Source organism: Martes martes (assembly GCF_963455335.1).
Source record: "Martes martes genome assembly, chromosome: 7".
NCBI classification, from domain to species: Eukaryota; Metazoa; Chordata; class Mammalia; order Carnivora; family Mustelidae; genus Martes; species Martes martes.
Window position 1 is genome coordinate 37755642 of NC_137894.1, and position 27615 is coordinate 37783256.

At 35.1% G+C, this 27615-nt stretch overlaps 1 protein-coding gene across 2 annotated transcripts in view; it reads right to left on the reverse strand.

Annotated features, from left to right (window-relative positions):
- The window catches only part of ZNF280D (zinc finger protein 280D), a 133829-nt gene that overhangs the window by 88716 nt on the left and 17498 nt on the right, over positions 1-27615 (reverse strand). Inside the window, exons 2-7 of one of the 2 annotated variants that reach the window (XM_080808783.1) lie at positions 27245-27290; positions 27064-27132; positions 23039-23185; positions 19966-20031; positions 19727-19866; positions 11094-11211 (exon numbers count right to left, since the gene is read on the reverse strand). In XM_080808783.1, coding sequence (XP_080664909.1) covers positions 11094-11211; positions 19727-19866; positions 19966-20031; positions 23039-23185; positions 27064-27091 — 499 coding nt within the window. In that variant the 5' untranslated portion in view covers positions 27092-27132; positions 27245-27290. The remainder of the gene's footprint in view (positions 1-11093; positions 11212-19726; positions 19867-19965; positions 20032-23038; positions 23186-27063; positions 27133-27244; positions 27291-27615) is intronic. The other variant, XM_080808784.1, reaches the window with a different exon arrangement.

Consider the following 27615-nt stretch of genomic DNA (forward strand, 5'->3'; position numbering starts at 1 on the left):
AGTGGAATAAAAAAGAATGGAATTTTGCCATTTGCAGTAACATGGATGGATCTACAGGATATAAAGGATATAATGCTAAAGTAGTAAGTAAGTAAGTCAGATAAAGATAAATACCATACGATTTCATTCACATGTGGAATTTAAGCAAGCAAACAAATGAACAAAGAAAAAAAGGACAGAAAGAAAAAAACCAAACACTTAAAATACAGAGAACAAACTGGTGGTTGCCAGAGGGAAGGCAGGTACGAGGATGGGTGAAAGAGGTGAAGGGGATTAAAAATAAACTTATTGTGATAAGCACCAAGTAATGTACAGAATTACCGAATCACTATACTATACATCTGAAACTAATAAAACTATTTAATTACACTTGAATTTTTTTTTTTAAAGAAGGGGAGGGGCAGAGGGAGAGAGAGAGAGAATCTTAAGCAGGACTCACAACCAGAATGGATGGAACCTGATGCAGAGCTTGACCTCACAACCCTGAGATCATGACCTAAGTCAAGATCATGACCTGAGCCAAAATCAAGAGTTGGACACTTATCCAACTGAACCACCCAGGTGCCCCTATACTTGAATTTTTTTTAATTAAATTAATTGGGGGGCGGGTGACTAACATGGTGGCATAGTAGGAGGATCCTAGGCTCCTCTCATCCTTTGAACACAACTAGATAATTATCAAATCATTCTGACTACCCAAGAAATCAACCTCAGGACTGACATCACAACTAGAGGGAGAAAAGAGGTCACATCTACGAAGGTAGGAAATATGGAGACACAGCTTATGAGAGAAAGGGATCATGGGTGCTGCAGAGGGGAGGGAGCCCTGGTGGCTGAGAGAGGCACAAGGAGAAGAATTCCCCAAAGCTATTGGCTGGGAAAAGGAGAAGGGCTGATTTTCACAAGTTTTTGCAAACAGCAGGACTTGAAGACTAGAATTTTAAAGGTTGGTGGGCTTGGCTGGGATAGACCCCTGAGGGCACTGCCTACTCCCAGAGAGAAAGAAGGCAAACAACCCCAGAGGCAGATGACACCATCTGAGGAAGGTCTAAGGCACACAGCGGGGAGACTGTTCACTCTTCTTAAAGCACATCTGTGAGAGGTGGTGTTTACAGAGACACCTCTCCAAGGACAAAAGAGCCAGTGGATGCTATTTCCCTCCCCTGCCCCTCAGCAGAGGCACGGAGCTACCTACTGAAGGAAGCTTAGCTGGACATTGGCTGCCTAGCCTGCTTGCTCCCAGTCCCACAACCCTTTCCTCTGACTCAACCGCCCTTCTCCATCAAATCGGCATTAGTCTCGGTGCAGCAAGATGGTCCACCAGAAGACCAATGCAGGCCCCCACCCACACCACATCTCTACGGTTTGGAGTTTTAAAGGTCAGCAGGGCTGTCTGAGATAGTGCCCAAAGTGCACTGTAATGCTACCGGCAGGCAAGCAACCCAAAGACAGCAAGAAAACAGCAATCTGAAAAACGCCTGGGATGCATGAAGGAAAATTATTCATTTGCTCTTCTGGGTGTCCTTCCCTAAGAGCAGCAAGCATGAAGCCCACTCTCTGGGGACAAAGGAATAGGCTGGTGCCATTTCTCTCCCCACCCCCCACCCTCCAACTGAAACCCCTGCACACACCACATCTCCCAACCAGAAAGTTCTGCAAGGCTTCAGTTCTAGCAAAAGTAGCATCACATCTCATTTAATAAGCAGCAGACCAGAGTGCACCTAGTTAAAACTCGCCACAAGCTGGCCAAGACCCAAACACTACCCACTACAGGCAAGAAGAGCATCTGCATATGACTGAACTGAATGATAGTGCAGCCAACACACAGCACCAGAGTGCATGCAGCACACACCAGAGACATACCCTGAAGCACCAAGCTCTGGACACTATATGGCCTCTTCATAAAGCCATTAGTCTCAGAGGCAGGAAATATAACGGGCTTTTCTAACTCACAGAAGACAGAGACTTAGACAAAATGCCATGACGGAACAATTCATCCCAAAGGAAACAACAAGAAAAAGTCATAGCTGGAGATCTAATCAAAATAGATACAGGTAATATGCCTGATGGAGAATTTAAAGCAACAATCATAGGATACTCACTGGGCTTGGGAAAAAAACGGAAGACTTCAGGGAGGCCCTTACGGCAGAGATAAAACAGTTAAAAAACAGTAAGTCAGAAATGAAAAATGTAATAACTGAGATTTGAAACAGACTGGATGCAGAGAACACAAGGATGAAGAAGCAGAGAAATGAATAAGTGATACGAAAGATAGAACTATGGAAAATAATGAAGCTGAACGAAAGAAGAATTATGTATAATGAGAATAGACGTAGGGAGCTCAGTGACTCCACCAAATGTAATTAACATTCATATTACAGAAATCACACAAAAAGGAGAGAGAAAAGGGGCAGAAAACTTATTTAAAGAAGTAACAGCTGAAAACTTCCCTAATCCAGGGAAGGAAACAGATATCCACATCCAGGAAACATAGAGAACTCTTATCAAAATCAACAAAAGCAGGCCAACACCAACACATATTGCAATTAAATTTGCAAAATATAGTCATAAAAAAAGTCCCCAACTTACAAAGGAAGACCCATAAAGCTAGCTGCAGATCTCGCCACAGAAATCTGGCAAGCCAGAAGAGAATGACATGATATGTTTAAAGTGCTGAATGGGGAAAATCTGCAGCCAAGAATATTCTATCCAGCAAAGCTATCATTCAGAACAGAAGCAGAGATAAAAAGTTTCCCAGACAAAAACTTAAAGAGTTCATTACCACTAAACCAGCCCTCAAGAAATATTAAGGGTACTCTTGAGTGGAAAGAAAGACAGTAAGTGACAAAGAAAAGAAAGGAAAAGAGAAAATCTCCACAAATAACAACCAAACAAGTAATAAAATGGCCTTAAAATACATATCTATCAATAATTCCTCTCAATGTAAACAAACTAAATGCTCCCATCAAAAGACAAAAGGTATCAGAATGGATTTAAAAAGAAGAAAGAAAAAAGACTCTACCATATGTTGCCTACAAAAGACTTTTTAGACCCAGAGATACCTGAAGATTTAAACTGGGGGATGGAAAAATATTATCATGCAAATGGAAATCAAAAGGAAGCCAGAGCAGCAATACTTGTATCAGACAAACTTGATTTTAAATCAAAGACTGTAATAAGAGATGAACAAGGGCAAAATATCATAATAAAGGGGCCTATCCAACAAGAAGATCTAACAATTATAAATATTTAACCCCAACATGTGAGCACCCAAATATATAAAGCAATTAATAACAAAATTAAAGAAACCTGTGGATAATAATATAGTAATAGTAGGGAACTTTAATACCCCACTTACATCAATGGACAGACCATCTCACCAGAATATCAACAAGGAAACAATGGCTCTGAACAACACGCTGAAACAGAAAGGATTTAACAGATATATTCAGATCATTCCGCCCTAAAGCAGAATACACATTCTTTTCAAATGCACTAGGGACATTCTCTAGAATAGATCTCATACTAGGTCACAAATCAGGTCTCAACATGTACAAAAAGACTGAGATCATACCATGCATATGTTCTGATTACAATACTATGAAACTTAAAGTCAACCACAAGAAAAAATGTGGAAAAACAACACGTGGAGATTAAACAAAATGCTACTGAAAAATGAACGGGTCAACCAGAAAATCAAAGAAGAAATTAAAAAACACATGGAAACAAATGAAAATGAAAACACACTGGCCAAAAAGCACTGAGATGTCGCAAAAGCAGTCATAAGAGGGAAGTATATAACAAAACAGGCCTACCTCAAAAGGCAAGAAAAATCTCAAATAAACAACCTAACATTACACTTAATGAAGCTAGAAAAAGAACAATAAATGAAGCCTACAGTCAGCAGTAGAAGGGAAAGAATAAAGATTAAAGCAGAAAAAAATACAGAAACTTAAAAAAAAAAACAATAAAAGCACGAGCTGGCTACTTGAAAAAAATCAGTAAAATTTATAAGTCCCTAGCCAAACTTATCAAAAAAAGAAAGGACCCAAATAAATGAAATCACAAACAAGAGAGAAGAAATTACAACCAGCACAACAGAAATACGAACAATTATAAGAGACTATTATGAAAAACTATATGCCAACAAATCAGACAAGCTGGAAGAAATGAATAAATTCCTAGAAATACATAAACTACCAAAACTGAAATAGGAAGAAATAGAAAACCTGAACAGACTGACAACCCAGTAAAGAAACTGAATCAGTAATCAAAAAAATTCCCAACAAACAAAAGTCCAGAGTCAAATGGCTTCACAGGAGAATTCTACCAAACATTTAAAGAAGAGTTAACACCTATTCTTCTCAAACTGTTCCAAAAAATAGAAATGGAAGGGAAACTTCCAAATTCATTCTATGAGGAAAAAGACTCAACTACTAAAGAACTATAAGCCAATATCCCTCATGAATATGGATACAAAAATTCTCAATACCAGCAAATCAAATCCAATAGTATATTAAAAGAATTATACACCACAATCAAGTGGGATTTATTCCTGGGCTGCAAGGGTGACTCATCTGCAAATCAACGTGATGCACCATAATAATAAAAGAAACGACAAGAACCATGTGATCCTCTCAACAGATACAGAAAAAGCATGTGACAAAGTACAACATCCATTCATAATAAAACTCTCAACAAAGCGGGGATAGAGGGAACATACCTCAACATCATAAAGGCCATACCTGAAAAACCCACAGCTAATATCGTCCTCAATGGGGAAAACCTGAAAGTCTTTCCCTTACAGTCAGGAACAAGACAAGGATGTCCACTCTCACCAGTTATTTAACATAGTACTGGAACTCCTACCCACAACAATCAGACAACAAAAAGAAACAGGAAGCATCCTGGAAGAAGTCAAACTTTCATTGTTTGCAGATAACATGATACTTTATACAGAAAACCCAAATACTCAACCAAAAAATTGTAGAGCTTACACATGAATTCAGTAAAGTTGCAGGATACGAAATCAACATACAGAAATCTGATGCATTTCTATACACCAATAATGAAGCAGCAAAAAGAGAAATCAAGGAATCAATCCTATTTACAATTGTACCCAAAACCATAAGATATTTCAGGAATAAATCTAACCAAAGAGATACAGGATCTGACTCTGAAAACTATAAAACACTGATGAAAGAAATTGAAGAGGACACAAAGAAATGGAAAAATGTTCCATGCTCATGGACTGGAAGAATAAATATTGTTAAGATGTCTATATTACCCAAAGCAATCTACATATTTAATACAATTCCTATTAAATACCACCAGGATTTTTCAGAGAGCTAGAACAATCCTAAAATTTGTATGGAACCACAAAAGACCCTGAATAGCCAAACCAATTTTGAAAAAGAAAATCACAGCTGGAGGCATCAAAATTCCGGATTTCAAGCTATACTAAAAAGCTGTAGTCACCAAGACAGTATGGTATTAGCACAAAAATAGAAACATACATCAATAGAGCAGAACAGAAAACCCAGAAATGAATGCATAAGTATATCAATTCATCTCCGACAAAGCAGGAAAGAATAATCAATGGAAAAAGGACAATTTAGGGTGCCTGGGTAGCTCAGTCATTAAGCATCTGCCTTCAGTGCAGGTCATGATCCCAGGGTCCTGGGATGGAGCCCCACATCAAGCTCCCTGCTCAGTGAGAAGCCTGCTTCTCCCTATCCCTATGTCTGCTGCTCTCCCAACTTGTGCTCATTCTCTCAAATAAATATAATCTTTTTTTTTTTTTTTAAGATTTTATTTACTTGTTTGACAGACAGAAATCACAAGCAGGCAGAGGCAGGCAGAGAGAGGAGGAAGCAGGCTCCCCGCTGAGCAGAGAGCCCAATGCGGAGCTCGATCCCAGGACCCTGGGATCATGACCCGAGCCGAAGGCAGAGGCTTTAACCCACTGAGCCACCCAGGTGCCCCTAAATATAATCTTTTAAAAAAAATTTTTTTTTAAATGTTCTCAACAAATGTTAGGGAAACTGAATAGCAATATCCAAAGAATGAAACTAGACCACTTTGTTATATCATACACAAAAATAAATTCAAATTGGATGAAAGACCTAAACGTGAGACAGGAACTAAAAATCCTAGAGGAGAACATAGGCAGTAACCTCTCTGACATTGGTCATAGCAATTTCTTTCTAGACATGTCTCTTGTGAAAGGAAACAAAAGCAAACTCTTGAGACTCCATCAAAATAAAAGGCTTCTTCTGAATAGTGAAGGAAACAATCCACAAAACTAAAAGGCAATCTTCAGAATGGGAGAAGATATTTGTAAATGACCTATCCGATAAAGGGTTAGTACCCAAAATCTGTAAAGAACTTATCAAACTCAACATCCAAAAAACAAATAATCCATTTCAAAAATGGTTAAAGACTTGAACAGACATTTTTCTAAAGAAGACATACAGATCACCAATATACAGATGAAAAGATGCTCAACATCACTCATCATCAGGGAAATACAAATCAAAACTACAATGAGATATTACCTCATACCAGTCAAAATGGCTAAAATTAACGACACAGGAAACAACAGATATTAGCGAGGATACAGAGAAAGGAGAATGTAAACTGGAGTAGCCACTCTGAAAAAGAGTATGGAGGCTCCTCAAAAAGTTAAAAATAGAACTACCCTATCATCCAGCAATTATACTACTGGTATTTACCAAAAGGATATAAAAATACTAATTCAAAGGGATACATGCACCCCAATGTTTATAGCAGCATTATCAACAATAGCCAAATTATGGAAAGAGCCCAAATGTCCATCAACAGATGAATGGATAAAGAAAGATGAATATATATAATAGAACACTACTAGACATAAAAAAGAATGAAATCTTGCCATTTGCAATGACAGGAATGGAGCTAGAGTATTATGCTAAGTGAAATGAATCTGTCAGAGAAAGACAAATAGCACATGATTTCCCTCTTATGTGGAATTTGAGAAACAAAACAAACGAACATAGGAGAGAAAAAGAAAAAGTGAGGCAAACCAAGAAAAAGACTCTTAAAGAAGAGAACAAACTGATGATTACCATAGGGAAGGTAGATGAAGGGATGGGTTAGGTGATGGGGATTCAGGAGGACACTTGTTTTGATGAGCACCAGGTGTTGTATTTAAGTGCTGAATCACTGAATTCTACACCTGAAACTAATATTACACTGCACATTAACTGGAATTTAAATAAAAACTTGAGGAAAATAAATAAGCATTAATTTTTAAGAAATAATTTTTTTAAAGATGTTATTTATTTGACAGAGAGAGACACAGCAAAAGAGGGAACACTAGCAGGGGGAGTGGGAGAGGGAGAGGCAGGCTTCCCGCCAGGCAGGGAGCCTGATGCGGGGCTCGATCCCAGCACCCTGGGATCACGACCTGAGGCAAAGGCAGATGCTTAACAACCGAGCCACTCAGGTGTCCCAAGAAATAAGTAATTTTTTAAAAGTCAGGGGTATAAAAAAATTATACAAACATCTGTTATGGACTATATATATTCAAATGATTCAAGAAATAATCTCTTTATGAAAGAAAATACTAAATATGGCTTTAAATAAAGGAATATATAAACAGCAACTATGAAAGAAGCCAGACCAAAATACCCCAAGCAAAAAAGAAAAAATTAAAGCAGAGACTACTCCAAACTAAGTTTCTACAAATAAATCACCTTTCGATGTCTTAAGTGCACTGGAGTTAGTTTACAAATGAAAAATTTTATTTTATTCTAAAAATCTAGAAAGACCCATTTTATTTATTTAAAATGTCTAATGGAAGGTTAGCTCTTTTTCTACCTAAAAGGCAGGGGGAGGGGGTCTACTCATGGCTTTAGTTTATATTATCCATTTATTCAAAGTGGAAAAGTGGAAAAACCACAAAAGTGGAAAATACAAAGTGGAAAAACTAAACTTGAATGATAATACCTCATTCACTCATATGAAAGGGCTTGTAATAGAAGGACTAAGTACAATGGTTTTCAAATTATGTTCCTGGAGCCTAATGGGCTCATTTTAGGGAATATTTTGGTTATGTCTGACAGAGGAACTCTTTCATATTTTATTTATTAGAACTTTGAATAAAATTTTCTTTACACAGGAATTTTATTTGTAAAAACAGTTTTTAATTTGACAACCACCACCTTAAAGCTAAAGCATTTTAGCCCTATTCAAAGCATTAGCAAGAGAAATAGGGATACTTAGGCTACAACCAGGCCAGGCAAAAGTTCCTTTTGAAAACACCACACAACTACTTAGTAATAAGGATTCTAAAACTACACACCATATTTTAATGTTCTCAATTGTACAATAAAAGCAGAAGTAGCAAACATATTAGAAATAATTCAGGCTTTTAAACCAGACAGTATAAGTTGAAATTCAAGCTCTATCACTGACTAGCCATGTATTCTTGGCTTATTTAATTAACTCCTCTTGAGCCTCTTTTGTAAAATAAGTTATAATGCCTTATTTTACAGAACTGTTTTAAGATCAAACAAAATTATGTATCTGAAGCACTCAATACACTATCTGACACACAGAAAGCATTCAGTAATAAATGACAACTACTGTCCTTACTAAAAAAATATTTTGTATCTTAACTTACTTTTAAAAGGCACCCACACAACATCTGGCACAGAGAAAGCATTCAACAATAAATGACAGCTATTATCATTACTAACAAAATACTTTATATCTTAACTTACTGTAGAGGAAAAAAAATTCTAATAGATTCACCTGTCAGCTTTTAAATAAGGGGAAATGTGCCAGAAAAAGAAAGAGTATTATACTAGCTGGTTCCTCTGTTTCATCCTGTGAAATACCATAAAAAAAATTTTTTTTCCATCTTCAAGGCACGTGATTATTGATGGCTATAATATAGGTACTCGGAAAAGATTTGTGTATTCGCAGTAGGATTCTTGTGAGATACTTAGGTTACTTGAAAAGCCAATGAATGCTGGTATTTTGATTAAGCATCTGCTTATATAATGTAACAGGCTGGACAGTAGAAACACACAGCTTTATACCATAAGAACTTTTTAATATAAGAAGGCCCGAGCACAGGGAGCCCTGGTTGGGCTGGATTCCAGGACCCCAGGGTCATGAACTGAACCACGGCAGCCTCTTAACCGACTGAGCCACTCAGGTGACCCCATTTAAGAGTTTTAAATTCTTTATTTATCCCTGTTGTCTTCGGTTTGTCTTTGCTTTCTACACTGAACAACACTCTCTTTCTGTCAGTAAAAACCTTTCAAAAACAAGCTCAAATCCAGTCTTCTCCAAATATCCATGATCACTGGACAGTGCTCATTTAATCATGCTACTGAACATAAAGCACATACTATCATTCATACCAACTACTGTCAAGTCCTTTAAAGTTCTTAATTCAGGGGCACCTGGGTGGCTCAGTGGGTTAAAGCCTCTGCCTTCGGCTCAGGTCATATGATCCCAGAGTCCTGGGATCAAGCCCCGCATCGGGCTCTCTGCTCAGCAGGGAGCCTGTTTCCTCCTCTCTCTCTGCCTGCCTCTCTGCCTACTTGTGATCTCTCTCTGTCAAATAAATAAATAAAATCTTTAAAAAAAATAAAGTTCATAATTCATTTTCACATTTTATTTATCTTATTTGTGCCTCAAAAAAGCCCTGACTAAAGTAGAACGAGAATTAAAATTTTATCTCCCAATGGCTGACTCCAGGCCTGGAGAATGAATGCATTTAACAAGAAAAATAAAATCTGCATTTTAACAATATGAGAAGACTGAAGTGTAAAGACTTAATGGAAACTACAAAAATCTTAAGAATAGAAGTTCAAATCTACATCTTCTTCATCATCCTACTTACTGCTGAGGCTAACGTCTCTTTCCACAGCAGAAAACTTAGAGGTAGAATAGGAGTCATTGTCCTAACTCCCAAGAATACAGACTTTTTCTATTAATAAAGTCCTTGTGTTTTGTAAAACCAAACTTTGGTTCTTATCTATTTTACTAACTAGAATTTGTAAGTATACAAGTGACACCCAAAGTAGTAAATATCAACTAAATATTACCTAAATGGAAAAACATTTTAGGCACTAATATTACAACAAAGAAAAATGGGGGTTTGGTAGCTTCTCCACACTGATCTGTTAGTAAATAATCTAAATCCCCCTAAATTTTGTTTATCTCTATCTTGTCAAATATTTGAAATATACCAAAACTACTAACATAAAGCCTAATTGCCTTGATTACAGGGAATTTTCAATTAGATGAAATTCCTTCATAGCACACTAATTTATTTTAGGTTAATGAAGAACTATGTTTCAGTATTCAAAGAACTTTAATTCTACCTTAACAAGGGAATTTCATATTCCTCCAATGGGCATTTACTGAGTAATGGCCATATACAAATTTATTGTGCCACTTTTATAACAGCACTCTATTATCATATATAACTATACTATCTGAAGCATTTACTGAATAGAAAAGACACTAATCTAATTAGGAAATCACTTGTAAACATACACTTTTCCACACTAGTAGTCATAAAAATTAATACCTCTTTTAATTTCTGTATTTCTACATTTCTATATTTCTATAACTTACAGAAATTATTTTAAGATTTTTCAGTCCACTTTCAATGCCAAGTGAGAACAAATTCAAAGCTAGTTAGCCTACTTAACAGGAAAAAATAAAACATCTTATTATTTTTTAAAATATATTTTGATTTTAATTCAATTAATTAACATACAGAGTATTACTAGTATCAGAGGTAGAGAACAGCGATTCATCAGTCTTCTGTAACACCCAGTGCTTATTACATCACATGCTCTCCTTACTGCCCACCTTATTAGTAAATAAGGTTTTACTGGTTTTATTTAAAATCACCCAAGGAAGTAAAAAAAGTCACCAAGAAAGTCAATCAAGAACTATTAGCACCACGCCACTTTACAATATATGAAAAACTTAACATGAAGGCATGAAAACAGAAAGTCAATTCCATATATATATTCATCAAGTTTCTTCTTCTAATTTTTTTTTTTTAAAGTGCTAAAACCAACCTGGTATAGAAAGTGTTGGTCCCCCTTGGTAATGTGATGATCCTGTATCCTGGGTCAAGTCAAACAGTAACTCTGAAGAATTATTAGACACAACTCGTGCTGAGTTCGTTATATAACCCTGTTAAAATATTTCAAAGGAAGAATATTACATTTACTCAACGTAGTTACAATTATTTTGTTTCATAAACTTTTATGAAGGTAAATTGAAGTATATGTCAATATTATAAGAATAGCCTTTGATGACTCAGTTAGCAATTAATAAGTGATAATATGCAGAGGTAATTATTACTCTCTGTCAAAATCATCATCTACTAAAATTGAAAGCAAGCTCTTACAGCTGTTGTGTTTCTAACTAGCCAATTAAAATACAGCAAATTCTAGTCTGTTTTTCTTTTCCCCAAGAGAAAGAAAACATATATACCCATTTTAAATCAGCAGGATTGATACACTCTAGAGGACTACTAAAAATGCAGTATTCCCATCAAAGAGCAAATGGTAAAACTTTGCAAAATCTATGGGTAAAAGTAAAAAATTAGGAAAATACACTGACCTAAGTACAAATTTAAAAGCTTCTGTACCACTATAAGCCCCCCAGACAAACTATCAGGGCAAACAAATTAGGAATCAGTCTGCAATATTGTGCATCAGGATTAGGGACGAATATAGCACATGGTTTGAGCTTTAGCATCATCTTTATTGGAAAAATTTATAAGGCAAGTGTCAGGAAAAAAAAGACTGGATTCCCACCCCCCACCCCCGCCACCGCCCCACTCCTCCTGCTATTCCACGGGAAGCCGTGTGAGATTGAGGTAATCTCCCATCTCATAAGGCAAATATGAACACTGTGTGGTCAACAGGGTAAACCCAAATAAAAAAGCCAGGCAAACGGGTTAGAATGGAAGCTATTTATAGGAATAATCTGAGACAGCTGCTCTGCTCCTGGAAGCCTTAGGGCTCAAGGGAAGTTTTAGCCTTTCCGTCAGGAGAAAAGATGGTCCCAGCTAGTAGGACCACCTCAAGAAGAGTGAAAAGTATAAAATGAATGATAATGTGCTCAAGAATTAGGTAGTATAAATTTGTGTATTTAGTATAATTATGAAAAGTGTGATCAATTTAGAGATGTATACACAAATACTATTATATATTAAACATACTGTTAAACACACTCAAAAAATATATTCCAATTCTATTTTTAAAAGACCATTATCGTAGAGTAAGCTCTCAGAGTGAATTCTGGACCATTCTATATGTCATAATATACAACAAGCAAAAGTTTTAGGATTAACAATGCTTAAAAATCAAAAGGGAAAAAGTCACCTTAAGAGAAAAATGGGCAAAGGCTATAAACGAGACACTTTAAAAGCAAAATACAAATGACCCATACATGAAACTCTTTCCAACTTACAAGTCAAAGAAATGCAATAAAGACAATGGCAATTTTTAACTACTGAATTCAGTTTTTTTTGTTTTTTGGGGGGGGGGTTTTGACACAGAGAGAGATCACAAGTAGGGAGAAAGGCAAGCAGAGAGTGAGAGGGAGAAGCAGGCTCCCCACTGAGCAGAGCATCTGATGCAGGGCTCTGAGATCATGACCTGAGCCAAAGGCAGAGGCTTAACCCACTGAGCTACCCAGGTGCCCCTGAATTCACACTGTTTTAAAGATAATAATATGTAATACAAAATAACTGCCTACTCCTCTTTAAAGTATTCAAGTAATGAAAGAAAAAGAATGAATAGCTACAGAAAAATATGAGACTAAGAAGAAAAAACTAACTGTAAGGTGTGATCCTGAATAGGATCCTGGGAATGAAAAATGACATTAATTGAAACTCTGGTAAAATTCAATTAAAGTTTGAAGTTTACTTAATGTTAATTACCTGACTATGATACATAAAATGTTAGCATTAGGGGAAACTAGGTTAGGCATATATGAGAACTCTCTGTATTATTTTTCTTTAAAGTCTAAAATTAGCTTGAAATAAAAATTTAAAAATTTTAAAGTAATGATAACATTCACTATTGGCAAAGTAGAGGTTATATTTTGGTACATTTTTGCATAAATATGTTGGCAGCAGCTATCAAAGGCTTTATGTAAGTTCACATCATTTGGTCCAATTATTCCACTTTAACAATTTATGATAAGGAAATAAAGACATTTAATGAGAATTACTTTTAATAACAAAAAATTAAAATCTGTATGCCCAACAAAAGAATGGTTAAATAAATTATGATAGACTATAATGCAAACACTATGTTTTTGAAAAATATCCAACGACATAATCCCAGTAGAATGTTCAGAGAAAAAAGAGGAATACATATTTGTATACGTAGTATGGTCCTGATTTATATACTCTATACCATGTCTGCAGGGGGGAAAAAAATCAAAATATAGTATGTATCCTTCTCTCTTTCTAAGCTTCTCTCCAAAATAAATATTAAAGATAGAACATAAAGGTTTGATTTCATTTGTGCTTATTAACTAAGGGATAATTAAGTTTTCAGAATTTTGGTTTGCTAACTTTTCTACTGACACTGGTTTGTTAAGTTATGGAAACAAAATGAATGAAGGGAGTCAAAAGGTATAAACTTTTGGTTACGGAATAAATTAGTCATGGAGATGTAATGTACAGCATGGTGACTATAGATAACAACACTGTATTGCATATTTAAAAGTTGCTAAGAGTGTAGATCTTAAAATTTCTCATCACAAGAAAAAAAATTCTGTAACTACATATGGTGAAAGATGTTAACTAGATTGTGGTGAACATTTTGCAATATAAATAAATACCAAATGACTGTTATGTTGTACATTTGAAATTAACATAATGTTGAATGTCAATTATACCTCAATAAATTTTTAACATTTTAAAAAGAAATTACCTTTCCTCACCACACTCTGCACAAACTGCAGAATAAATAAAATACCAAATAAGTAAATAAACAGTAGTTTTTTAAACAAAAAAGAAGTCATGGAAACAGGTACTGAAGTAATCCAAACCACTTCTAGAATTTGAGGCCTAACAAGGCAAAATCTGTATTTGAAAATTACCATGTAATATAAAAAATGCATAATGCCATTTGACCTGACTGTAACCAATCTTGTTTCATAATAAATATCTTCTCCAAATATTTGCACTAAAAAAATGGAAAATGTTCACTTGTATTTTCCAAAATAGTTCTTTAACAGAAATATAGTTAATACTCTTAAAAACTTTATTAGGAAACAACTCTAGTTAATTAAGCTCCAGAATTTCAGAGAACAGGCACACACTGGTCAACAATAACTGGTTAAAATAATTCTCCAACAGGGAGAATACAAAAAGTTCAGAAAGATATCAAATACAATAGTAAGGGTAGAATAGACACTAGACTTTGATTGAGAAGACTGGCACATTTAACTATATATACCTTGGGAAGGTCACTTCTGAGCTTCAAGTTATTCACCTTTCAAATTGAAGTAATAGTCACAACTGTGTTTTAAATGTAATTGTACTTCATGATTTATATATGAATTAAATCAAATAGTTGACACATTACTAATAAAAACCTAGTATTATATCCTATTATATAAATCGGTAAACTAAAGTTAGTTGTGGTTATATAGGGCTCCCAATACAGTCCTGCTTGTTATTGATGGAGCTGTAATGAAAACTCAGAACCTGACAGATTCCAAAGCTTATACCCTTAAGCGAGATCACACTGAATTAATTTTAAGTGATAATAATATGTCACTATTATCAGCAAGAGCTCTGAAAGAGGGGCGCCTGGGTGGCTCAGGTCATGATCCCAGGGTCCTGGGATCGAGCCCCGCATCGGGTTCTCTGCTCCGTGGAGAGCCTGCTTTCTCCTCTCTCTCTGCCTGCCTCTCTGCCTACTTGTGATCTCTGTCTGTCAAATAAATAAATAAAATCTTAAAAAAAAAAAAAAAGCTCTGAAAGAGATGCTACAGTGTAGAGATAGTCCATGAAAAAGTAAACACATACACACACGGAGGACATAAAATGAAAAACTGTAATTATAATTTATTAGAAGCAGTGGCTTCCAAAATTCAGAGTAAATTCCCTTTAACAGGAGTCTCAATTCATCCCAGAATATATCTGTCATTCTTAACTTTGCACATTAGAATGCCTTGAAGAGTTTTTTGTTTGTTTGTTCGTTTGTTTTACAAGATACCATTTCCAGGACCCACCCAGAACAACTGGCACAGCCTCTCCTTTTAAAAACTTACCAAGACTGAGATACACCAATTGAGGTGTTTTGATTTTATTTTTTTTTTAAAGATTTATTTATTTATTTATTTATTTGACAGAGATTACAAGTAGGCAGAGAGACAGGCAGAGAGAGAGAGGAGGAAGCAGGCTCCCTGCTGAGCAGAGAGCCCGATGCGGGGCTCGATCCCAGGACCCTGGGATCATGACCTGAGCCGAAGGCAGAGGCTTTAACCCACTGAGCCACCCAGGCGTCCTGAGGTGTTTTGATTTTAAAACTATATGCAACTAATGAATCATTGAGCACTATATCAAAAACTAATGATGTACTATATGCTGGCTAACTGAACATAATAATAAAAAAATAAAAATTAAAAACATAAATAAAACTATGCCCAGAGAAATAAACATCTCAGAAATAGCTCTAGTTTCTAACTTTTATAACACCAAAGTTACAAACCTTCCCTTTGTTTTCTTCTTCCCCTCACTGGGTCCAATGTTGGAAAGATTTTTATTTATTAAACTAAATTAAATAGTAAAGTTTCTTTTTCCAGTTTTCTAGCCGCAAAAGCTACAATTTATGAAAAGTAACTGAGTTAATTTGATTCTAACTAACAGCAAAAAATCTTCAATTTTAAGCAGCTTTTCATCTTTTCAAATATTAGTAATAACCTGCAGAACCTTAGGATCAGAGATTCAGAGTCAGTGCACTGGTTAAAATCTCTCACTTTAGAAATGAAGAAAATGAGGCTCAGAGAGGTTTCAACAACGCTTATTAACAAGGCTGAATCAGCATTCAAGTCTCTTGCTTCAAATCTAACTTTCTTAAACTACTGGCCCAGGGCTTATATCACTGTTAGTTATTATTTCAGATAGTTATTATCGGTATCAAGTAATAATAACTCAGGGAGAGAGAAACATTTGCCTAAACATATACTTTTATGATACATAACATCTTCAAAATGTAAGTGGGAGGTGAATATACTTAGCCATAGATTTAAAAATCTGTAGCCTTCCTTTCCATTATTACATAAATTACAATTAACATAACTCTTCCATGAAAAGTAATACCTCAAAATATCAATTTTTAGTACTAACGGATCTGCAGATTACCTAATAGTAATATGAAATAGAGGAAAAATGGATTATTCCTACCAAACATATTTGGATTCAATTCTGGTTTTGAACTTGAATATTTGCAAGAAAATTTATAGGTGCTCTGATAGACAATAAGCGAATTACTGTCAAAGCACAAACATTTTCATTCAAATTTATTATTTCTCTAAAGCCAGTGCCAAATAGCTTACAATAAGCATGGCAAAACTACTGAGTTAGTTCAATTCCAACTAACAGCAAAGAATCTTTACATTTGGGGTAACTTTTTGTTTGAGTAATCTAATTCCTTGTCTTCAGGACCACTTTACACATTTAAAAATTATGGAGGCCCCAAAAGAATTTTTTTTTTTTTTAAGATTTTATTTATTTGACAGACAGAGATCACAAGTAGGCAGAGAGAGAGGAAGAAGCAGGCTCCCGGCTGAGCAGAGAGCCAGATGCGGGGCTCGATCCCAAGACTCTGGGATCATGACCTGAGCTGATCCCAAGAGTCTGGGATCATGACCTGAGCCGAAGACAGAGGCCTTAACCCACCGAGCCACCCAGGCGCCCCAAGAATTTTTATTTATTTGGGTTATACCTATTGATATTTACCATATTAGAAATTAAAAGAGAAATTTCTTAAAATATTTAAGTAATAATAAACCCATTACAGATTAACATAAATAACATTTTTATGAAAAGTGACTATCTTGCAAACAAAATATTAGTGAAAAGAGTGCTACTGTTTTACATTTTTGTAAATCGCTTTAATGTCTAGCTAAACTGTTCCAGTTTCTCATCTGCTTCTGCCTTCAATTTGTTAGAATACGTTGTTTTATTTGAAAAATAGAGAGGAAATCTGGCTTCATAAAGAAAAATAGTTGAAAAAGGGAGTAGTATTTTTTTTTAAGATTTTATTTATTTATTTGACAGGCAGAGATCACAAGTAGGCAGAGAGGCAGGCAGAGAGAGAGGAGGAAGCAGGCTCCCTGCTGAGCAGAGAGCCTGATGCGGGGCTCAATCCCAGGACCCTGGGATCATGACCTAAGCCAAGGGCAGAGGCAGGGAGTAGTATTTTAATAGCAATTTAGGATAACTATGGATACACTTCTTTGATACTACACCAAAATTCAACAGTTGATATTTTCTTAAGAGTTTACTGTAATGTGGCATCTGACTTCTATTTACTAAACTTTTCATACTTTGTTACACTAAAATCTATCAGTCAGTCTCACACTTTGAATGGATCTTTCATCTGTATGATTCTGTAACATCATGCACTGGTTATTTCGAAAATATTGGTGTTTTTTTGGATTACGCTGATCCTCCAAATGTACACAGAATTCATTATACCATAACAAAAAATTGTATTTATTAATTGCACCACCGAGAGGAAAGTCTTTAAGTACTAGGAAGCTACCAAGATCATGGTGGCAAATACAAGTTTTTCAAAATTCTAATTTGTGCTTGAAAGCGCAATTTTACCCAAGAAATGCTATCAGTTGTTTTCCTTTAAATGTGCACTTTGTTCAGTTTTGAGGAAACGTCTGCCAAATAACCAAGACTGAATCACTCACTATGTGTAGCAACCAGACTCTAAAGTGGCCTCCATTATCACCATCCCCTGGCGTTTGTTTGTATCCTGCACAATTCCCACCCCTTTGTGTAGGCAAGACATGTGACTTATTTCTAACCAAAAGAATACAGCAAAGGTGACAGGATATACATCATTTTGTGTATGTAACTATATTACATAAGATCATAATGCCATTCTCCTAAGGATTTTCTCTTGTGGGCTTCGAGCAAGTAAGAAGCCATGTGGGAAAGACCCAGTTGGCAAAGCCAGAGACTCTCAGTGTGACAACCGTTAAGAAATTGAATGTTGCCAATTACCATGAAAACTTGGAAGCAGACACCTCTCCAGTCAAGCTTCAGATAAAACTGCAACCTCAGAGTCCACACCTTGAATGTAGCCTTGTGAGACCCTGAAGCAAAGGATCCAGCTAAGCCATGACCTGACTTCTGACCCATAGAAACTATGAGATAATAAACGTATGTGGTTTTAAATCACTGCTTGTGGTAATATTGATACACAAAAATATATAATACACCATGGTTTATCAGTCTTTCTTTCAAGCAAAAGGAGTCTACTATTTTTAAGAAGTGGGTAGTTTAGCTCACATTTCAATCACAGGAGTGCTTTTCCTCAAGATAACCATTGAACTTCAGACACAGAAGTGCTTTGCATACTATCCATTTCATCACACAAAATATTTTTAAAAGACACATATTCAAGGCAGAGATTTTAAAAAATAACATGTTAATACTTCATCAAGGAAATCAAGCATGAATGTATTTTATTGGGAGTGCATGGTGGGAATGAATACAAAAACTACTCATACTTGGTACCACCGTCTTGATTTATACTAAGGCACCAGCAGTTTACCCAATATTACTTTTGCATCACCAATGCAAATGTCAACATGGTGGAAAAGGCAAGTAGTGTCTTTTATTATTATTATTATGACAATAGTACTGACTCCCAAACCCATGAAAGAGTCTCAGGGGACTGAAGACTACACACTGAAAACTATTGCACTAAGGCAATGGTTCCATTTTAAGTCTATATTTATATATTATACATATGTATATATTTATGTAAATACAGTTAGTCTGGATTGAAATCCCATTTTTATCATTTTGCCAGCTGTGTGAACTTGAATGAATAATTTAACCTCTGTGAATCTCAATTTCCTCAACTATAAAACAGGAATAATAATAATAATAGTGCATACTTTATAGGGATGGTTAAGAATTAAATGATTAATTTATGTGTAGCATTTAGAACAAAGCATTACACATAAATATCAACTGTAATATTAACTATTACCATTAACTATTATTATTTATTAAGAGTTTTTTAAACTAATTATGAAGATGTATTTTCAGAATAAAAATCTATAATGTCCTCTCAAAAGTTTTTCCCAGTTAAGAACAAAGAACAACTGACCCAATTTACAATCATAAATAATTTTCCATTATGCAATATACATTATGCTTTTATCATATTTTGATAACACAATTTTCAATACTTTACCTATTAAACTTAAGCATGTCACCTGATTTAGGAACTGGATGGATGAGTAGTTCCTGCAGTTATTACTCTGGGTACTGGCTAAGATATCATAAATATGGTGACATTTTCTGATTTTATTATGCTTCTATTAGATGGCTACCCATGACAATCCAGAATTTTAATTGGTATTGTTTACACTGATAAGTAATATCCAATGTATCCCTGAGCTGTGTAGTTTCAGAAACACTTACAGGTTTAGACAAAGGCTGAACAATAACAGAACTATCGGAAGATCTAGATTCAGGATGAAAATTTACTGGCGAGGCAGCCACTGGATTTGATGTTGGGTTGGTGTAGTGTTGACTTGTAGGCTTGAATGCAGCAGTAATACCTGTATTTAAAATTATACAATACATTAAATATATTTTCATATAACTAATGATGTCAAAATACTTCACTTTAAAAGTAAAAAAGTAAAGTAATACTGTACCTCGACTGAGTGCACCATTCTTTACTCCCCTTGAATATGAGCTGGGGTTTACTCTATTCAAAATATCTACAAAAAATTATATTTATTTTAAAATTCATTATTTGAATAAAATATATACTAAGAAAATAGAAATCATGAATTGAAAACAATCAAATAGATTCCCGGAAGGAGTATATAAACTATCACTCACTTAAAATACAGTTAATTTTAATATGTATCTTTACCTACTAAAGAAACAAGATTACTAGCCTTGTTTTATAAAAAGTTTTATTTTATTTTATTATTTATTTGACAAACAGAGATCACAAGTAGGCAGAGAAGCAGGCAGAGAGAGAGAGGGGGAAACAGGCTCCCCGATGTGAGGTTCCATCCCAGGACCCCAGGATCATGATCTAAGCCAAAGGCAGAGGCTTTAACCCAGTGAGCCACCCAGGCACCCACTAGCCTTGTTTTATAGAATAAGAACCACCTTTCTAACTGTAACTCAAAATCCAAAAGCCAGAAGTAAAAGACTGATAAATCTGACTACATACAAGTCAAACTTTCTGCAAAGTTTCTTTTATGGCAAAGAAATATTCCACATAATTAGTAAAAATCTTCCAAAAATATATGTATATAGGACCTATAATTAACATATATATCTTTCTTTGAATGGCAACAGGGCTATATCCACTCAGGTTTCTATCACTCAAAACCAAACCCCTATCCAACCTCCATATTCCATTCGCACCTTCCCTGGAAGTATCATTATGAGGGATCTCACCAGATTATCTGCAGCATTAATCTTGAGTCCTGAAAGGGAAAAACTAGAACAGACTGCAGGCTAAAATTACAGTTTATGAGAGTATCTTATAACTTAAGGGGTTTCAAATCTACCAATATACCAGAATATACCAGAAGTCAATCTGAGCGTAATACAGAACTCTCAGGATCACTTTAAAGTTCCTGATTCTGGCATGCAATTTCTGCAACTTCTAGACTATTTGCTAGTCAAACTAAAATTGGGAAGAGTATGGATTTGCCAAAAATTGCTGGTTACAAAAACATAAAAGCACAAACAAGTCCTAAACATCATAAAAATTTCCTTTTTCCCTCACAGTAAAAAAGAACCAGATCCCATAAAATAACTCTATGAAGTACAGGAACACACAAAAGTAGGGCTGTTTTCTGATAATGGCAATGCAGTGCTCTATACCTAAGCATTACTTATGTCTTATAGAATAAAAACCTTCTCACACAACTTGACACCATTCTCACTCAGAAATTCAAGATTAATTATTACTCAAACCATCAAAGAACTATTGGATAACATACTTTTTCGTGGCTGTATTCTACAACACAAGTTTTTACTCCCCTTTCTAGCAGTTCTATATAAACACTTCACTCATATTCCATATATTAAAAATTTTATGGCTTACACAAAAAAATAATAAAATTAATTTAAATTCTGTGTAACTGTCAAGAAAGTAATTTTTACTGGGGTCAGTCTCCTTTTTGACAGAATTATTTTAACATTAATAAACACTGTTCTAGGGGCGCCTGGGTGGCTCAGTGGGTTAAAGCCTCTGCCTTCAGCTCAGGTCATGATCCCAGGGTCCTGGGATCAAGCCCCACATCGGGCTCTCTGCTCAGCAGGGAGCCTGCTTCCCTTCCTCTCTCTCTGCATGCCTCTCTGCCTACTTGTGATCTCTGTCTGTCAAATAAATAAACAAAATATTTTTAAAAAAATAAATAAACACTGTTCTAGTTGAATATTGTTAACAATTTTCTACTAGTATAATTCAACTTGATTTTAACTGTTATTTTTTCAATAATTCTAATAACTATTTTATAATATGGTAATATTCCAGTATAAAATGATCACAATGACTAGAAATAGTAAGTAAGAGAATGTATAATCATGTTCCACTATCATCAACAAGCATGCCATCATGCCTAGCTCAATTTACAATCAAAGTGGCATTCCACTTAGAACCTAAAAGATTATCAACCTGCCACAGGAAATGGTATTGAGAATTTAATTGGTTAAGTGATCCTCCCTCTGATAAAACTGAATAAAAGTGCCATTCCAAGTTTAGAGGCAACAGAAGAAAGAACCAAGCTTTCAGAAGCTTTCAGAAAAGTACTGTATTAATCACACTTTTGAGCACTGGCTTGATAAGAAAACTCTATTACGCTGGTCATATTCTTCGTTAAATTCCCCTGGTTTAAACAAGCGAACAAATAAACATGTACGTGCAATGGGAAATGATTTATTTTCTCCTTCTGCCCTAAAATCGGTATATTAATTCTCTGTACTTTTTTACATTTTTGAGTGGACATTTTAATAAGTGTCATTGGTCACTGCTTTAACATTCTAACAACGTCAAATCCAACTACTCTTAACAAAAATCTAATAATCCACAAAGGTACCAAAATATTGTGCTAGAAAGCCATGAAAGGTTTAAGTATTAACTAACTGCTACAATACCCAAGTACAGTGGCTGTAGACAGTGCTCTTCTCTTTCATGACTATAAATGTGAGTTGCTGGAAGATGAATGTGGTCAGAAGCTGAATCCCCTGTTGGCACGCAGGCTAGAGACTGCAATTATTCTCTGCCTATATATTTTATAGCAATGTATGGATGACACTGTAGTTGCCTGGATGTGACAACCCCCGTTTGAGACTAAAATTTATTTAGTATATTAGGACATTTGAAGAAAACTATTCTAACCTCTTCCAGTTCTCTAATTCTGTGTTTAAGGTAGGGAGGAGGGGAGATAAACAGATAAACAGTTACTTGGCTCCACTAAAAACTATGATTTCCAATTTCAAAAGACCTCCAATGTACCAGCTAATCTTAGTCTATTTCTTTTCCTCACATCTGGTATTTTAACCTTTTACCTCCCTCCTCAAGTCCTTAATTACATCCTCATCCTGATTCTATAATTTTCACTCACCTCTCACCAAATCTTTCATCTCTAACTTCTTACACAGGAACAAGTAGATAAGTACCTTATAAAGCAGTTCACAAGGTCTTCCATTAGAAACAGTATTTTATAAAAATCAGTTCCACTAAAAGTAAATGCTTACTTGAAATTGCTGGTTTTGAACTTGATATCTCTCCAACAAAGATTGGCTCATCATCATCATCATCTTCAACCTCTTTTACTTTCTTCTGCCATGGTTCTAACTCTTCTTCTTCACATTCCATAAAGAGTTCTGCCATTTTTGAATTATCTAATTTTCAAAAGGAGAGAAGTGAACCTTATTTTCAAAAAGAAAAGTAAATACATTTTTTAAAATTCATAGTGTATTTAAGATCCACTCTAATAGCCCTAATAGCAACTCATGACTTGATAGTTCATGGAAGCAACAGTGAGAAACTCAGAGCTCACTCTCTAAGATAAAAACTAACAAATTTAGAGAAATAGATAATAGTTGACAGTAGTTATTTACATGAAACAGTCAAAACCAGTTCCAGTCCTATGCCTGGAGTATAATTTTATCTACAAAAGAGACTGCACCTAACCATCATCTGGGGAGTAAATGTATTAACAAAGGGGAGATAAACTAAGAATAAGAGGCAACTCATAGGCGATATACTAGAAAAACTGAACCAAATTCAGGAATTCCAGTCACAAAACAGGGATGAGGTGCTAAAGTAAAATAAGGGAAACAAAGTGAGACTTATTCCATTCAGGGCAAATTAGGTATTTCTTATCTAAAGAAACAGATCAAAGAATGTGCAATAAATATGAACATACACCACCTTAGAAGTTCTGACCAAGCACAAAGCTCCTAGGATGAATTTTAAATATTAAATGTTACTCTTAAATGTTAATATTTAAATATTAAATATTAGTGGACAGTAAGTACCAGAAACTTGAGGAAAACCTCCTTTTAGACCAAATCAATAAAAAACATAAAGAATCCTAAGGAAAAGAGATAATGCAGAGAGCAAGAAAAATATCAAGGAAAATATAGTTAGCATCTTTAGAGATATTAGATAAGAATGTTATAAAAATATTCAGAAAACAAAAAGTTTTAAAAATATGATAGCCAAAAATTTTTAATTCAATTGCTTTAAAAAACTCAAAATATCCCCAGAGGTGGAAGTAAGAGAAAAAGAGAAAAATACACACACACACACACTCTCACACAAACTAGATAGAGAAGAGGACACAAGGTTGTCAGAGAAAATCAATTTCAAAGTACAACATTCACCTAATAAAATTTACAGAAAGAGAACAGAGAAAAAGCAGAGAGTAGGTTATCTGAGAAGTAATACAGACATATTTCCTAGATTGGAAAACATAAGTATCTAGGTTGTAAGGCCCCACTAGGTATACAAAACAATGATCAAGAAAAAAGTTACAGCAAGACACATCGTCATGAAATTCCAGAATGAAAGAGAGAAAGAGATAAGATCTATGGGTGTGGTGGGGCACAGGGGTTGGGTGAGGTGGGAAGAACTGTTCATATAAGAAAGGTCAGTAAGAATAAGAACCATAGAATAATACTTTAGTAGAAGACAGTAAATAATACTTCAATAATTTCTTACCCAAATTATTTTTCAATTTAGAGTTCTTTACCCAAAATTTCATCAAGTGTGAGAATAAAGAACAGCAACATCACAAAAGATCTACTTCCCATGTAAAACCCTTCTCAGAAAGTTACTACAGAATCTATAAAAAGATAAGATTTAAGCAAGAAAGAAGACACAGCATGTAGAAAATATGATATTCAATACAATACAAAGTCCCAGGACAACAGCTGTTCAGCCCACCCAGAAGAAAAGCAGTCCAGACTAGATTGGATCAGTACTTCAAAAGGAAATGTCTCTGGGACACCAAAGAAAAGATGATTAAAATGTAAACTTTTAGGTTACCTGACAAGTTTTACTGTGTAGAAAACTCAGAGGCTATTGAAGGGTGTGGGAAGACGTGCCTACAGATTTTAATATAACTTAGCAAATGAAAAGAAGTGAAAAGCATTAACAGCTATACAGGAGAGAAAGAAAGAAAAAGAAAAGAAAAGGGAGAGAGGAAGGAAGGAGGAAAGGAAGGGAGGGAGGGGGAGAGAGAGGAAGGGTGGGTGGGTGAGTCTATTATACATAGAATATATATAATATATATATAGGATATATATATTATATATATAGAATATATATATTCTATATATATAGAATATATATAATAGAATATTAAAAGCATATTACAATGCTCATCAGTGAACAGCATTTATTGTAGTCATCATAATGAAACAACTATGGATTAACAAAATATTGAGAAAATAATTATATTGGGAGATACTTGGAAGGAAGGGGTAGCTCTAAGCAAGCAAAAATTCTCATGATTATTAGAAAGCGGTAAGAATTGATTATGCAACAGACAGCACAACAAATACGCATATATGCACATAAGCACTCTTCAAGAAACTATGGTTAAGCCATTTAAAGCCTTTTCAGATGGTCTTGACTATGTGCATATACTGCTTTAAGCTGAGATGGAGAAAAAAGAAAAGGTGGATGGGAGGGGGAAGAGAAAGAGTTCTGAGGACCTAAACTAAAGTAGTATTAGTGGAGATGGATATAAGTGGATATAAATAAATATACAGAACGAGATGGGGGAGGTCTACCAACCCCCCCCCCAAAAACTCTAGAGTACTGGCTTTGACAATATCTTTCATTTATCATTTAAACATAGTCATTTCTAAGGGTAATTTTTTATTAGAGTAATGCCACTTCTACTTTTGACTCAAAATTAGGACAATGTTCTACCACCTCTTAAAAGATAAGAAAAAATACTGTAACTGAAACAACACTTTGGGGATGGCATACAAAGGAAATACCATATCAAATTAAGAACGATTCTTTTATAAATTTTTAAATTTTTTCCTTTCTATAAAAGTATGTCACAAATTATTTCCTGTCTTAACATAATTTAAATGTTAATAGCCTACCCACCAAAACAAAAAAGGCCTCCCCATTTTCCCAAATGTCATGAACATCATGAACTGATCCCTTTCTTTTCTAAACTATACTGTTTTATTAATTATATAGAGTTCTGAAAGTCAAATGATTAAAAATATTATATGTCCCAAGATCAAACTGAGCTCTTTGAGTGTATCTCCTTCTACACACTAGATAGCCAATAGGCACATAGTATATAATTTATGGACTAGATAGCCAATAGGCACATAGTATATAATTTATGGACTAGGACACTAAGTGGTCAGACAAGGCGTAATTTTTTAAAATTAGGGAAACTTACTGTATATGGATAATAAGTTTCTGATCAGTTTGCGTTATGGGATGAACTATGTTTTTCCAAGATTCCTATGTTAAAGTCCTCACCATCAGTACCTCAGAATATTACTATATTTGGAGACAGGGTCTTTAAAGAGGTGGTAAGGTTAAAATGAAGTTATTAGGATGGGTGCTAATTCAGTATGACTGCTGTCCTTAAAAGATGAGACCAGGACATGGATACACGCTTGGAGGTAAAACCATCTAAAGACATAGGAAGCATATGGGCATCTATAAGCCAAGGAAAGAGCCCTGGTACATATCCTTCCCTCATGGCCCTCAAAAGGAATCAACCCCACCAATGCTTTGATCTCATACTTCTAGTCCGCAGAACTGTGAGAAATTCTGAATTAAGTTTCTGTTGTTTAAGCCATCCAGTCTATGGTTCTAGGTTATAGAAGCCCTAGCAAACAATACAGAATACAAAGGTCTTCCTCATTCTTCTTAAAAGGGCATTGCCATTGTCAATACACTCAGGACAGATTGTTGAGAAAAAAAAAATTAAAGACACAAAAGAACTTTATGTTTTTTAGAAATAATTATTTTTTTGTCTGTGCATAAAAGAAACAGAGGTAATTATGTACACTGAACTAATAGTTATCACTGGGCATAAGAAGAAACACTTCATTTCTACTTTACTCACTTCTTAGAAATTTACATTATCTGTTATGTGAGCATTTGTTACTCTAAGAACTTTAAGTTTTTTTGTCTTTAAGAAAATGTGCCTACCTCTCCTCCTTTCTACTGAAGCAAACTTAATAGTACAAAAGCCACGTATACTAGTATCAGTTGTGGCAGCAACACTTACTTTTTGGCTGAAAAGGGTTGTCGCCCATCAAGTTGCAGAGTTGACTTTCTGTAAATTTTCACCTAAGTACTGACACATGATATCAGTCAATTTTATGAGTCACTTTAAGTAATGCCAAATACTGAAATACGAAATTTGGGGTTCAGAAATTCTTGGATCTAATTTTGATCTCGAAACTCACCATGTGACTCCAGACAAGAGAGCAATTTATATCTCAGTTTTCCTTCCTATAAAATAAAGATACCTAGTATTAGAGTGGATCTCATTAAATTAAATGTACACATACTTAACCTTTTTTCCTATGAAAAGCTCAATTTTTTTTTTAAAGATTTTATTTATTTATTTGACAGACTGAGATCACAAGTAGACAGAGAGACAGGCAGAGAGAGAGAGGGAAGCAGGCTCCCTGCTGAGCAGAGAGCCCGATGCGGGGCTCGATCCCAGGACCCTGGGATCATGACCTGAGCCGAAGGCAGAGGCTTTAACCCACTGAGCCACCCAGGCGCCCCGAAAAGCTCAATTTTTAAGTTTGATATGTCTGACATATACTTG